This window comes from Crocodylus porosus, unplaced genomic scaffold (genome assembly GCF_001723895.1).
Source record: "Crocodylus porosus isolate Cpor-Errol unplaced genomic scaffold, CroPor_comp1, whole genome shotgun sequence".
Classification (NCBI taxonomy): domain Eukaryota; kingdom Metazoa; phylum Chordata; order Crocodylia; family Crocodylidae; genus Crocodylus; species Crocodylus porosus.
Genome location: NW_017728943.1, coordinates 19,128,451 through 19,140,884, shown reverse-complemented (window position 1 = coordinate 19,140,884; position 12,434 = coordinate 19,128,451). Strand labels below are relative to the sequence as shown.

Here is a 12,434-nt window from a genome sequence, read left to right as displayed (position 1 = left end):
CAGCCTCAAGCTTCCTCTTCTTTTGTACACAGGACTTATTGCTCATCCTTAATGGCACTTACAGGCAGGCAGGCCCTGCTCATCCTTAATGGCACTGACAATTAGGTTTTTTGGGAATTAATACTAGTGTGAGGTTACTGGTGCAAATCAGCTCCTGGTGGTCAGTAATTAATCTCCCAGGACTGCCTCACTTCATTTAGCCTTAATCACTGTTTATACCAGGACTTTCACCTGTTCTCACTCCTCCTTCCACATGTCCAGTTGCAAGTTCTTTCTGCCCATGTTGCCATGTGCACCCAGGGGGTTCATAACAGATAACCACTTTGGCCTTCGACATTTTCCTTCAGAGGCTCTCAAGGGACCTTATCAAGGTAGGTATGTAGGATTATCTTAATTTTATAGGAAGGGAAACCAGGACACAGAGTTTGAGTGGGTTGTAGCCCTGTATCACTCTACATAGCAGCAGTAACTGGGTTTTAGATCTGAGGTCATTTTGCCTTGTGGATGTTTCTGGGAGGGCCACCTCATTTCAGGTTGTGTATCACACTTGTGCTGAACAGGAAGCCTTTCCAGTGCCTGTAATGGGAGAGGAGTAAGGGTCCTTAGAGAGGACTGCCTGGAAGTCTTGGCATTGAATGAAGCATACTATAACCAGCTAAGCTTCCTGAATCTTCTGCCCTCAGCCTTCCACTCTGCCAGCAAGACTTTTATTATCAAGCTTATTGTAGCAGCAATTTTCTAGCATGCTCAAAATTGGTGCCTCTAATGGAGAACAGAGGACAGCCGCAGTTGTTTTAAGCAGGTACAAAACAGAAATGTTGGCACTAACCTGCAGTGGTGCATAGAAGTGGTCAGCCCATTTTTTCATATATGGACAGCAGCTTGACTTTCTGATCTGCTGTCTGAGCTGATCAAAAATGTATGGTGTTCTCTCATACAATGCAGAGAATGATGAAGAATGAAACTAGGGCTGAAGGCTTTCCGTACAAAAAGGAGGGAAGGAGCTGTCCATCTTGGTTTTCAGCCATGATGTGATACTATTTCCATAACATGGGGTTCTACAATTGTGTGCATAACTTTCTAAGACTATAAGAACTTGGAGGTCTTGCCACATGTTTCTGCAAAGGTAGTTTTTCCTGGTGTGACATTAAGATCATGGATTTGTGTTAGAATGGCAACATCCCTTTGTAGGATCTCCAACCAGGTCATAAATAAACAAGCAGACCATCTGACTGAAGATTTACAAGATTTTTATTAATGTCCAAAAAGTCCATGAATTATTAGAATTAATCCATCTTAAAATGAAATTAACATTTACAGAGAATATAACTATTCCCATTGCACCAGCCTCTGCATTAGTTTGGGCTTGAGAATTTTCTATACAGGATTGAAATATATAAAATACAGTAATTGCTTAAATTTTAATGCTGCATAAAAAAGCAAAGATAAAAACAAAGTGCTCATCTCAGATCTGTCTCAGACCAGTGTAAATCAGCAGTAACTTCACAGAAGTTGGTAGGCCAGATCCTTCCTCTTCGTAAATCTATATAGAAATCCCCTGAATAAATGCACATTTAGTCAATTCTCATCGGAAATCAACCCAACCCAATATATTTGCACTGTTAGAAACTGAGAGGAGAATCAGACCCAGCTAGATCATCTATGTTACAAAGAAGAATAGAAGGGCAGACAATTGTATCCTGCACATTGCAATTAGCACCTGATGGACTGAAACATACTTTGCTTACTTATAGCTTAAGTAGTTTTTCTACCACTATATTATGCAGTACATTTTTCAAACAGGGCCCCAGTGTCCTGTAACCTATTTCAGCAACGAGTCCCATAGACAGGCAACACCCTGCATGTTTTCCTTCCCTCTTACAAATAAAGACTTCTGTCATCGGTCTTTGACAGAAACCCTGTCAGCATATTAAAGGGCAGTCCATAGTCCACCCTGATCAGAGAAAACTGCCCACACACAATCATAAATAATGAACATACTTTGCAGTAAATAAATCTGAGAACAATGTAGAAGAGTCCAGCTGCAGAATAAAACTGAATAGAGGAAGGTGCTGATCAGCCTGTGTTAGTTCAGAAACTTTATTATCAGTTACCAAGTAGGAGTTACAAGCAGTTGCTTATGGTTTCAGTGGCATCTCCATTTAGTTAGATGGCTTGGCTTTGGGCTTGGGCTTGGGTTTGGGCTTGGGCTTGATAATAGTTTTTTTGATGACACGTCTTTGATCTAAGTATTTTATGGCTTGCTTCACCCATTTGAGTTCAGGCTCCACACAGATCTTGATGCCTCCCTTGGTGATGAACCTAAAGAAGAAGTAGAAATACAGACAGACATGAAACTTCTTGTTTCCAAGACAAGACCACATATACATGTTTCTATGTGGAATAGATGAAGATGTGACGTGACAAAGTTTTACTGGTGTAAGTTTGGGGCGGTCACATCAGTAATGTGTCCTAAACCCAGCTACGATTTGGTTCTGCAATTCAACAAATGGACACCAGCTGTACTTATAGATTAAGGGGCAGGGGAAGGGTGTATAATAATGTGTATTTCTATATGTACTTCTGCATATGCTGTACTTCGAGACTTTCTGGAAGGGCTACGAACACCCAGCATATGGAGGTTCTTGAAAATATGGCCTTGCATTTATTGCACAAGGACCAACTCTAATTCCTATAGGAGTTTTATTACTCCTATCTCTTCCACAAATTTTCTTGCATACCTCACCCCAATGCAGTGACTGGTAACCCACAAGGCTATACTAGTCTATGACACTCAAAACACTTTTTGCTTTCTGACATTTCTTCCTAATTTTTAGAACAAAACATTTTGCTGTTTGATACAATTTTGCATATGCAGCTCTACAGCACCAGTACTACAGACATTTTGACATTGCCTAATGAAGGTTTCATATGAGATATCAAGTAAGCATGCTCATTCAGATATATAGCCCCTATGCTTGCTTTGAGTCAGTTTTACTGACTTTCTTTCTTCTCTTAATGGGGAGGGCAGAATGTTTCTCTAGATGAATTAATAGATAAGACTGGACCATATACTTACATAACGGCTTTTACTGGTATGTTTTGATTTTCATAATTGGCAAGCCCTCTTATGTCTAGCTCCTTTGTTGATAGGTTTATGCAGGAACTTCTTCTTATAATTTGACTTCCTACACTCCCTAAAATGAAAAAAAAAGATGGTAAATTACCAGTAGTACTAAAGAACAGTGATTTTTTACAGCAAGTGGCTTGCTAAATTACAACTCGGGTACCTCTATGCTTATGAATTGGATTGCCTTAGTTAAGCCTGCCATACATGCATCATCCTTGTGAGTTAAAGAGCAAAAATCCTAATCATATGAGATCTTTGAATAACTGAAGCTTCTCTCTGAGAGTAGATATCCTGGGCAAATTCAACTGCATGTAAACAATTACATTCTCCCTTCCTAAAAAGCTTTTTAGTTGGACACACTAGTTGTCACACTTTGTAAAAAATCCCCCAAAAACTACCGCATAAACTCATTGCCACAATGCTAAACTACCAATAGCAGGGCGGGGCTGCCCTATCCTATTCTGCAGAACCTGCAGCCACAGGGGGGCCTGCAGCCAAGGGGTTGTGCTCAGCTCGCCCCCCACCGCCTGTGTCATGTTTAAAGGGTTCAGTGCAGGCAGGGAACCCCTTCCCGGCCAAATGGGGGAGGAGTTCCTGGCTCTGCTCTCGCCTCATTTCCAGAGAGGAAACTCAGGTATCCCCAGCACGTGCTGCCCCCACCCCACGCCCCCTGCAGCACAGCCCACGTGCACGGAGCCTGGCCCCAACTATTTTATTTCAGTGAGTTTATACTGCAATTAACCTCAATTTGGATTTTTCAATGGATCAGGGGGCCCCAAAATATTGTCGGTCAGTCCTGACCAGTAGGTTCCCAACAGGAGCTTTATTTCAGTTGACTTCAGTCGCAGCTGAAGAGAATTGGTTGCACAAGACTTGTAAACCATTTAAATTACATGAAAATTCAATGCAATTAAAACGGGAGGTAGATTCTCTGGGAAACAACTTTCCTCTTCCCCTTTTCTATTCACTTGCCCTTAGAAAGCCCTTTGAAAGCACCTGCTCCCTCCCTCCATCCTTCCTCAGATCTTGTTTTGGTCTGCCATGGCAGGTTTGCCATCCACCCTGCAATCCCCTTCTTTTAGATGACAAAATATGCCACATGGTATCCTAACACCACCCTATCTTGCACTGCCCTTCTACACAGTGTCTCACCCATGGGAACATTACAGGGCAGGGGAGAGTTTCTGGAAAGAAGGGATTTTGCCAATCCCAGACTTTAGGGTGGCCAAGTGGACCACTGTGATACTAAGGACTAGGAGCTCTTATCACATCAGTTGGTCTGTGTTGCAGATACGTTATTTTGTTGGTGGGAGAAGAGGGAGGATGGATTGTATTTGGCTTTTATGTAGTTGTAACTCTCCACATGTTTGTGATCCTGTGCTCCTCTTTGTGTATTATTGTCATTTTACAATAATACACAAAGAGGCTGAGTACAAGTGGTTTGCGCATGTGATTTTTGGGCTTCTGCTTGTCTATGTATGTTGGTATACACACACACATGCATGTGTGTGTGCATGTGGTTTTTCTACAAGCGTGGTCTTTTACAAATGTCACATGCTCTATAAATTGCTTGTAGTTAATAGGTCTAAGCATTATTATGGATGGCTCATATAAAACCTATGCTCAATATGCAGCTATTGTCATAAAAAATCTTTAATTAGACCTTAAACTGTATTAAGAAAGGAATACAGAACAAAACTGAAAGCACCAGTGCCAGTATGTAAATCTGTGGTGAGCCTTATTCTTGGAAGCTTTGTTTTTCAGTCAACCATTTACAAACAGATTTAGTAAAAACACAGGGAAAAAGAAATTTCTTAGAGGTTTGAAAAGACTTCCTTACAGAAAGCAATTAAAAGAGTAAGACTAGACAGGTAGGAGAGGAAACAAATAAGAAGTGATAAACTAATGGTGTATGTAATAATCCAATATATATTGAAGTACATAATAAGGATATAATATAGTAATTTAGAGAATATAAAACAGGAGGTGTTGGCATTATTAAGCCCTTTTCCTAATTTCTGAACAAGGGCACAACCAACACTGAAAGGCAATGCCACTGAAACTAGGTGAAAAACATGCTGTTTATACAAGGCACAACTGACCTGCAGAACTCAGTGCCACAGCAGATCAAACATTGACATGGTAAGTGGGAGCATCCAGGACAATACTAGACAGCAATAAAATTTTCTGGGAAAAAAAATGTTCTCCCAGCTTCAAGGCCTAAGCCAGCCACAAACTGATAGGGGTTAAGAAACACCCCCAATTAACAGATCGTTCATTATGTAATTTCTCACAGATTCCTCTTAAATGACCAGTATTGGTCACTCCCTGAGAAAGGACACTGAATTGGGACAAACCCCAGTCTCATTATCATTCGGCAATTCCTACATTCCTATGGAGATGAAAACTTACCTCTTGCTGTGTGCATAGTGAGGATGCCAAGGCAAAAAAGGACCATGATAGCCAGGTTGTAGAGCTTCATTGCTGAATACTTCACCCTGCGGCAGAGGAGAAAGTGATAATCTGAACCCCTGTCCCCACACTTATATACTGTCATTAAGTGGTCAGCAAACTTCCTGCACTCAGTAAGAGGGGCGTCATGGTGGGGGTGAGTATAGGTGGAAAATTTTAGAGAGCAACTTTTTTTTTTTTAAAGATGAGAAAAAAACTCCCCTATCCTGCTAGTCCCCCTCTGCAGGCTTTTTTTCTGTCACAAACCAAGTCTGTGGTTGCTTCTGCTAACACATTACAAGCCAGTTTTATTTTAGGTTGCAAAGAAAACTCCTTTGCTGCAGTGGAAACCTTTAATGAATGTTCTGCCCTTTCAGATCTCAGCTATGAGCCCTGGAAGCTAAACTCCACATCCCCACCACAGAAGCAGAGTCAGGCAACCCCTGAAGTGGGGAACATGAGTTAAAGGAGCTGAGGCTTTGCTAATGGAATAAATTGAACTGTCCATAGCAGCTTTACATTAGTGGTGGCTCTAAAGGTTTTGTAGTGTAGGTGTATTCCCTGTCTACTCTGGATTTGGCAGTGCTATTCAGCTCCCCCCTGATATACACAGAGCCCAAGTTAACATCACCAGGTATTTGCAGCATGCAGCTGAACAGAAATACAGATTGACTCCTTAACCTGCAGAAAACTGGATATTTCATGAGCTTCTACACAAATCACCATTATCTCTTGTGAGAGAATCTGGCATACAAGCTGGAGCTAGCCTGACAGAGCCTGGGCCAACGCCAGGGCCATCACCATGACTGAATCTCTGCTGTATCTCCTCCTTCAAGCACGAGGAGAGAAGCATAGTTGAAGGGTGGTGGACAAAGCTGGTACAGGGATCGTGCCAGTATAATTAAGGAGCCCAAGGAACCTAGCACAAAGGGGACAGAGAAATGAATGTCCTTCTTTTGGGCCCAGCCTACTGTGGGAGTAGACATTGTAACTAATGTTTAAGCACAGTGCTGATAATAGGGCTTTATGTATGGATGCCTTTTTTAAAATGGCCTCCCTCCCCTGCTCCTAAAACTCTGGTAGAGATCACCAGCACAGATAAGCTGCCACCAGCTGGCGAAGGATCATACTTCTTGTTGGTGGGCCCAAAGATGCACAGAGATTAAATAACTTACCCACACTCATGCAAAAATCTTCTGACAGAGCTGGACCTAGATGATCTGAATCTAATGCTGGGCTGCAACCACATCACTGTCCTGTCTCCCAGCACCTCTTACAGTTGGAGGCCATGTTCTTTAACCTATAGGATTGTCCATTGTTCTTTGCACTACAGGCTTTGCTGAATTGTATCTACCTCAAACCCAGAGTAAGTAATTTACCCAGAGGCAAAGTGAGTATAAAGGAATTATGTGCTTATATAGTAGTACCATCCTGATAAGAGCATGCTACATCATAGAATCATAGAAAATTAGGGTTGGAAGCAGGGTTCGAAAAACAGGAGGGGGGCTCAGGAGGGCTCTCCCTGAAAGAGATGAGAGCCCCCCCATAAGAGATGAGAGCCCCCAGCCCACCCTGTGCCTTTCTAAGCAGTTCAGCCAGTGGTGGAGGCTCCTTTCAGCTTCTGGCTGCCATCGCTACAGACCTCCCCAAGAGTCCGAGCGTAATTTAAACACTGGTTGGAAGAGACCTCAGGAGGTCACATCTAGTCCAACTACCTGCAAAAAGAAGGACTATCCCCAACTAGACCATTCCAACCAAGACATTGTTGAGTCAGGCCTTAAAAACCTCCAAGGATGGAGATTCCACCACCTTTCTGGGTAACCCATCCCAGTGGTTCACCACTCTCCTAGTCACAATTTTTTTCCCCTAATATCCTACCTAAACTTCCCTTGCTGCAACTAGAGACTACTGTTCTTAGTTCTGTCATCCGCCACCACTGAAAACAGTCTAGCTCCATCCTTTTTGTAGCCACTCTTCAGGTATTTAAAGGCTGCTATCAAATCCCACCTCAGTCTTCTCTTCTGCAGACTCAATAGGCATCAGAAATCATGTGCCTCAATCCCCTAACCAGTTTTGTTGCCCTCCACTGGAAACTCTCCAACTCGTCCACAGCCCTTCTGTAGTGGGCGCCCCAAAACTGTACTCAGTACTCTAGATGTGGCCTCACCCATTCAGAATAGAGGGGAATAATAATTTCCCTTGATCTGCTGGCAGTGTTCCTACTGCTGCAGCTCAGTATGCTGTTAGCCTTCTTGGCAACAAGGGCACTCTGGGCACATCTATATATGCAAATAATCCAGGAGCAATTTACTTTAAGGTACTCTAGAGTAAATTGTACCAGGCACACATCTACACATGCAGGGACATGGGAGCAGATTTGCTGCTCCTAACAGAAGACTGCTTCCATTCCCTGAGGCCCTGCACCTGGCCCCTGCAGCAGCCACAGGGTGCTCTAGAATCCCCCTGGGTGCAAGCCCAGGGGCTGGTAGGGAGCATCGGGCCAAGAGACAGATGTCTCCTGGTGGGGGCTGAGACATTGCTCCCTGCCCCCAAGAGCTGCCGGTTGCCAGGGTGGGCTCCGCCACTGGAGCCTAGTAAGGGACAATGTCCCCCTCTCTGGAAGTAATAAGCTCCCAGCCCCCACTCCGCAATCATGGGGCCAAAGCCAGGAGACCCTTATCTCCCATCCCATGCTCCACAGTTGTGGGTCCCAGGCTGAAAGATCCGTATCTCTCATCCCAAGCCCCCTGGTCATGGGGCCCAGCCTGGGCCCCACAACTACAGGGTTTGGGCTGGGAGATATGATCTCCCAGTCTGGGCCCCATGACTGTGTTGCAACTGTTGGGCTTGGGATGGAGATTAGGATCTCCCAGCCCCAGCTCCACAATCATGGAGCTGGGGCTAGGAGCTCCCTGTTGCTGGGGCAGGGGGCATTGTCCCCACCTGGGCTCCAGTGGCAGGGAGCAATGTCCCAGACTCCTCAAGGACAGAGATGTCTCCTGGGCCCTGGGCTAAAACCCAGGGGGAACCTAGAGCTCCTAGGAGCAGCAAATCTGTTCCTATGTTCCTGCACTTGTAGACATTGTGCCCAGTTCTTTACTCTAGAGGAAACTGGTCCTGGCTATTTTCATGTGTAGACAGACCCAATGTGTGGGGAGAGTTAGACCCTTAAGAATGGGATACACAAAAGCCAGAAGATTGAGTGGATGGCTACCTAAGGCATCTAGCAGGAAATGCTAAGGAGGAATGTATGCCTGCTTTCTTATCCCATCCTAAACATGTTACTCCAAGCTTCAGAGAAGCAACTTTCTGCTTTAGCATTCACAACCCTCCACAAAAATGGCCTAAGGGGAGATGGCCTAAGAAGAGCCTGCCATGCCTGTGCTCCTATGTGCTTAATTTAAGCCCATGCTTAAATCCATTTCTATTGAGTAGAGTACTTAACCTCCTGCTAATTTGTTGCCACAGGATGTTTCAGAGGCAGATTTAACCAGATTTAACAAGAGATTAGACAAATTCATGAAAAATAGATCTATTGGGAGTGACTAAATAGAAAAACCAAGGATTTAGTCTTTGACATCTCTAAACCAATGTAACCTGGGTACACCCAAGGGTGTGCCCTATTCTCAATTGAATGGGATGGGTAGGCAGGAGGGGGTGCTGTGAGAGGGATGCCAGAAAGTCAAGCAGATCCCTCTTTCCTCTATAGAGTTGCCCAAACCCAAAGTTCTTAACTATATACAATTGATTAAGTTATAATAGACATAAACATACAACTAAATATGGTATACATATATTTACACAATGAACACTAAACAATAACCAAGGTCAAACCCTAAATAACACTATTTACAACTTCGTAATACAACGTTTCAATTACAAAATATAAGGCTCAAACATGAACAATCTTAATAACATCTGTTCCTTAATATAGTCCCTGACCCATGGCAAGAGATAGTCCTCCTTCCAATGGAGTCACTTGGGGGGTATCCAGGAAGCACCAGGGGCCCCTCCCCTTAGGGCCTTGACTAGGTGGGGGGGCTGCTTACCCAGCCCCTTCTCTGGGTTTGCCTGCCCCAAATGTCTTTCCCCTGTGGGACCCAAGGGCCCAATGACTCACGCTTCCTCAGGTGGCGGTGGTCAGGGCGTAGCTTGATGGGGTCTCCTCTGCTGGAGCACCTCTCGAGGCCTCTCCTGTGCCCCTGGGCTCCTCCCCACCCTGTGCCCTGCTCTGGGCACCGAGGGCTCAGCTCCTCTCAGCTGCGCACTACCTCTGCTGGCTTCTAGGTGCTGGGCTTCACACTGCAGCACTACCATTTCCTTGTGCCCTAGCTTGGCACTGAGGGCTCTCTTAGCACAGGCTGGGCCCTTCAGGCTCTGGCTGGCTGTCCTCACACCGGGGTGGCTTACCCAAGCACCCTTCGCTGCTCCCTGGGTCCCAAGGCTCAGGCCTGGGCACCGCCCTGCGCACCATGGGACCTGCCTGCTTGCCAGGAGATGGGGCCTGAGCTGCCTTACTGCTGCCCCAAGGCCTTTGCCCCATGCATTGCCCCCTGCACTGAGTGGCCTGCTGGCACTGCCGGGGTTGCCGGCTTGAGCTGCCACTTGTGGCTCCCAAAACCTGGGTTCCATACTCTGAACTGTGCACCGTGATGGGCCCGAGCTGTTTCACACTGCTCCCAGGGCCGGGTCTCTGTGCACCATCCCTGTGTGCTGTCAACAGCCCGAGTGGTCTCCCATGACTCCCAAAGCTGTTCCTCCAGTGGCAGCTTCAGGAACCTTGGGCCTATTGCCCACTGGGGGAGAGCTCCCCCGCTTTTCTTGGTTCCGCTCTTCTTGAGTCCCTCGCTGCATCTGCCCCTTGTGCTGGGCATGCAGCTCCTTTTATACGCTCCAGGGATCCTCCCCTGAAGTCTTTCAGACCTGACAGTTTACATTCTTCGATCAGGTTCGGGGGAGCTCTTCTCCCCCTCCCCTCAGGAAAGGGGCATGACTTTATTTCTGGATGGGCTCCACCAATCAAAACAGCAGGACGTCAAGCTGGAACTCAACCCAAGCTCTGAAAGGTAAGCCTGCTACACCAATGATGGCCAGGGAGAGTGTATCAGGGATGGACATGGAAACAGAAATCATAGAAAACTGGAGTTGCAAGGGACCTCAGGAGGTCATCTAGTCTAACCTCCTGCTCAAAGCAGGACCATCCAAATATGTAATCCCAGCTAAGGCTTTGTTTAGCTGGGCCTTAAAAAACTCCAAGGATGGAGATTCCACCACCTCTCTGAGTAACATGTTCCAGTGTTTTACTGCCCTCATGGTGAGAAAGCTTTTTCTAATATCTAACCTAAACTTCCCTCGCTGCAACTTAAGACCTCTGCTCCTTGTTCTGTTATTTGCCACCAATAAGAACGGTCTAGCTTTATCCTCTTTGGAACCATCACTCAAGTAGTTGAAGGCTGCTGTTAAATCCCACCTCAGCCTTATCTTCTCTAGACTAAATAAGTTGAGGTCTTTCAACCTCTCCTCATAAGTCATGTGTCCCATCCTTCTAATCATTTTTGCCCTCCACTGTACTATCTCTAATTTCTCCATATCCTTTCTGTAGTGGGTGGCCCAAAACTGGACACAGTACTCCAGATGTGCCCTCAGTCTGGACATACCCCATTTACGTTCTCTCTCTCTAAAGCATCTACTACTTGCCACTGCCAGAGACAGGATCCTGGGCTAAGTGAATCATTAGTCTAATCCTGTATGGAACTGCTTATGTTCTTCTGATGAAATTTTAATATGTGGTCATGTACCATTGACAGTAACGGGAATTCATCCTGTGCAAAGATTTTGTCTTGCATTAGGACCCTGGTAACGTTTCTGTTTCACCTTGCATATGCTCAGTATTCCTGGTACAGAAACTTACACATTTTAGCAATCTTATTCTTAGTCATATTCAATGACTTTTGTTGCACACCATCTCTTCTTCTTCTTTGCTACTGTATAAACCAAAAGGTCATACTGATATTTTCCTAGTCTAGCTAAAATGTCCACTCCCTTAAAGGAACATGAACTCTTATGTCCAGCAGGCACTTCCAAAAGATTTCTGCTCAGGCATCCAACCTTAGGTATGCAAGTATGGAAAGTTAGGCCCAGAAAAATTTGGCTAGAAAGGGACTTTAGACAGATTATGTGGCCTAGGTACTACATATAATACTCTAGGTTTGACCGTCTTCAGCAGTGATGGATCCGTAATCTCCAATGACCCATTGCCGAGATCTTCTATAGGAACCTAATAGTCGTTGCTTACATAGAACATTTTATTTGTTCAGATCATAGTACTGGCAGTCATATGAAATTATATAGCCAAGAGAAGTCAGTGGTCTCTCTTGCTCAGGGCTTTATCTCAACAAATAGTTATACAGGTTGCTGCCGAGTGTCTGTAAGAGGAAGTTTCAGGCACTTGATCTACCTAATTTTACCTAATCCAGCCTACATTAGTCATGAGCAAGCTCCAAACAACAAGCTAACTAAGTACTCCACAATAGGAAGATGGGCTCAAAGAGACTGCAGTCTCAGTCTCCTACTATTCCTCTTTCTTCATGATGGCCTTTGTCATTCCCTGTCTTCTCCTCTTCAGTTTCCAAGTAAGATTGAGGAAGGCTTAATATTGCCTTGCATGTCAATTTGTGAAGCCTGAGATATGGGAACCAGTTCTCATCCTAGTGACTCTCGGTTGGAGCAGAATGAGGCCAATTGTGTTCAAAATAAATGTTGGCTTTCAGTTTCATAGTTTCATAGTTTCATAGTAGCTAGAGTCGGAAGGGACCTAGGTAGATCATCTAGTCCGACCCCCTGCCTGAGCAGG

At 44.9% G+C, this 12,434-nt stretch overlaps 1 protein-coding gene across 1 annotated transcript; it reads right to left on the bottom strand.

The window, feature by feature from the left end:
- Positions 1-1,233: 1,233 nt before the first annotated feature.
- LOC109319348 (lymphotactin-like) lies at positions 1,234-6,062 on the bottom strand. The gene is made up of 3 exons (XM_019548838.1): positions 5,543-6,062; positions 3,080-3,197; positions 1,234-2,322 (listed from the first exon to the last, which is right to left on the bottom strand). Exons 1-3 carry the CDS (start codon positions 5,685-5,687, stop codon positions 2,163-2,165), a joined length of 423 nt encoding a protein of 140 aa, XP_019404383.1. The 5' UTR covers positions 5,688-6,062; the 3' UTR covers positions 1,234-2,162.
- Positions 6,063-12,434: the final 6,372 nt, after the last annotated feature.

Coding starts and splice junctions, on each gene's coding strand:
- LOC109319348 (XM_019548838.1), bottom strand. CDS start 5,687: ATGACAGTATATAAGTGTGGGGACAGGGGTTCAGATTATCACTTTCTC. Junction 3,198..5,542: donor CACTATGCACACAGCAAGAG/GTAAGTTTTCAT, acceptor TTTTCATTTTAG/GGAGTGTAGGAAGTCAAATT. Junction 2,323..3,079: donor ATACCAGTAAAAGCCGTTAT/GTAAGTATATGG, acceptor CTTCTTCTTTAG/GTTCATCACCAAGGGAGGCA.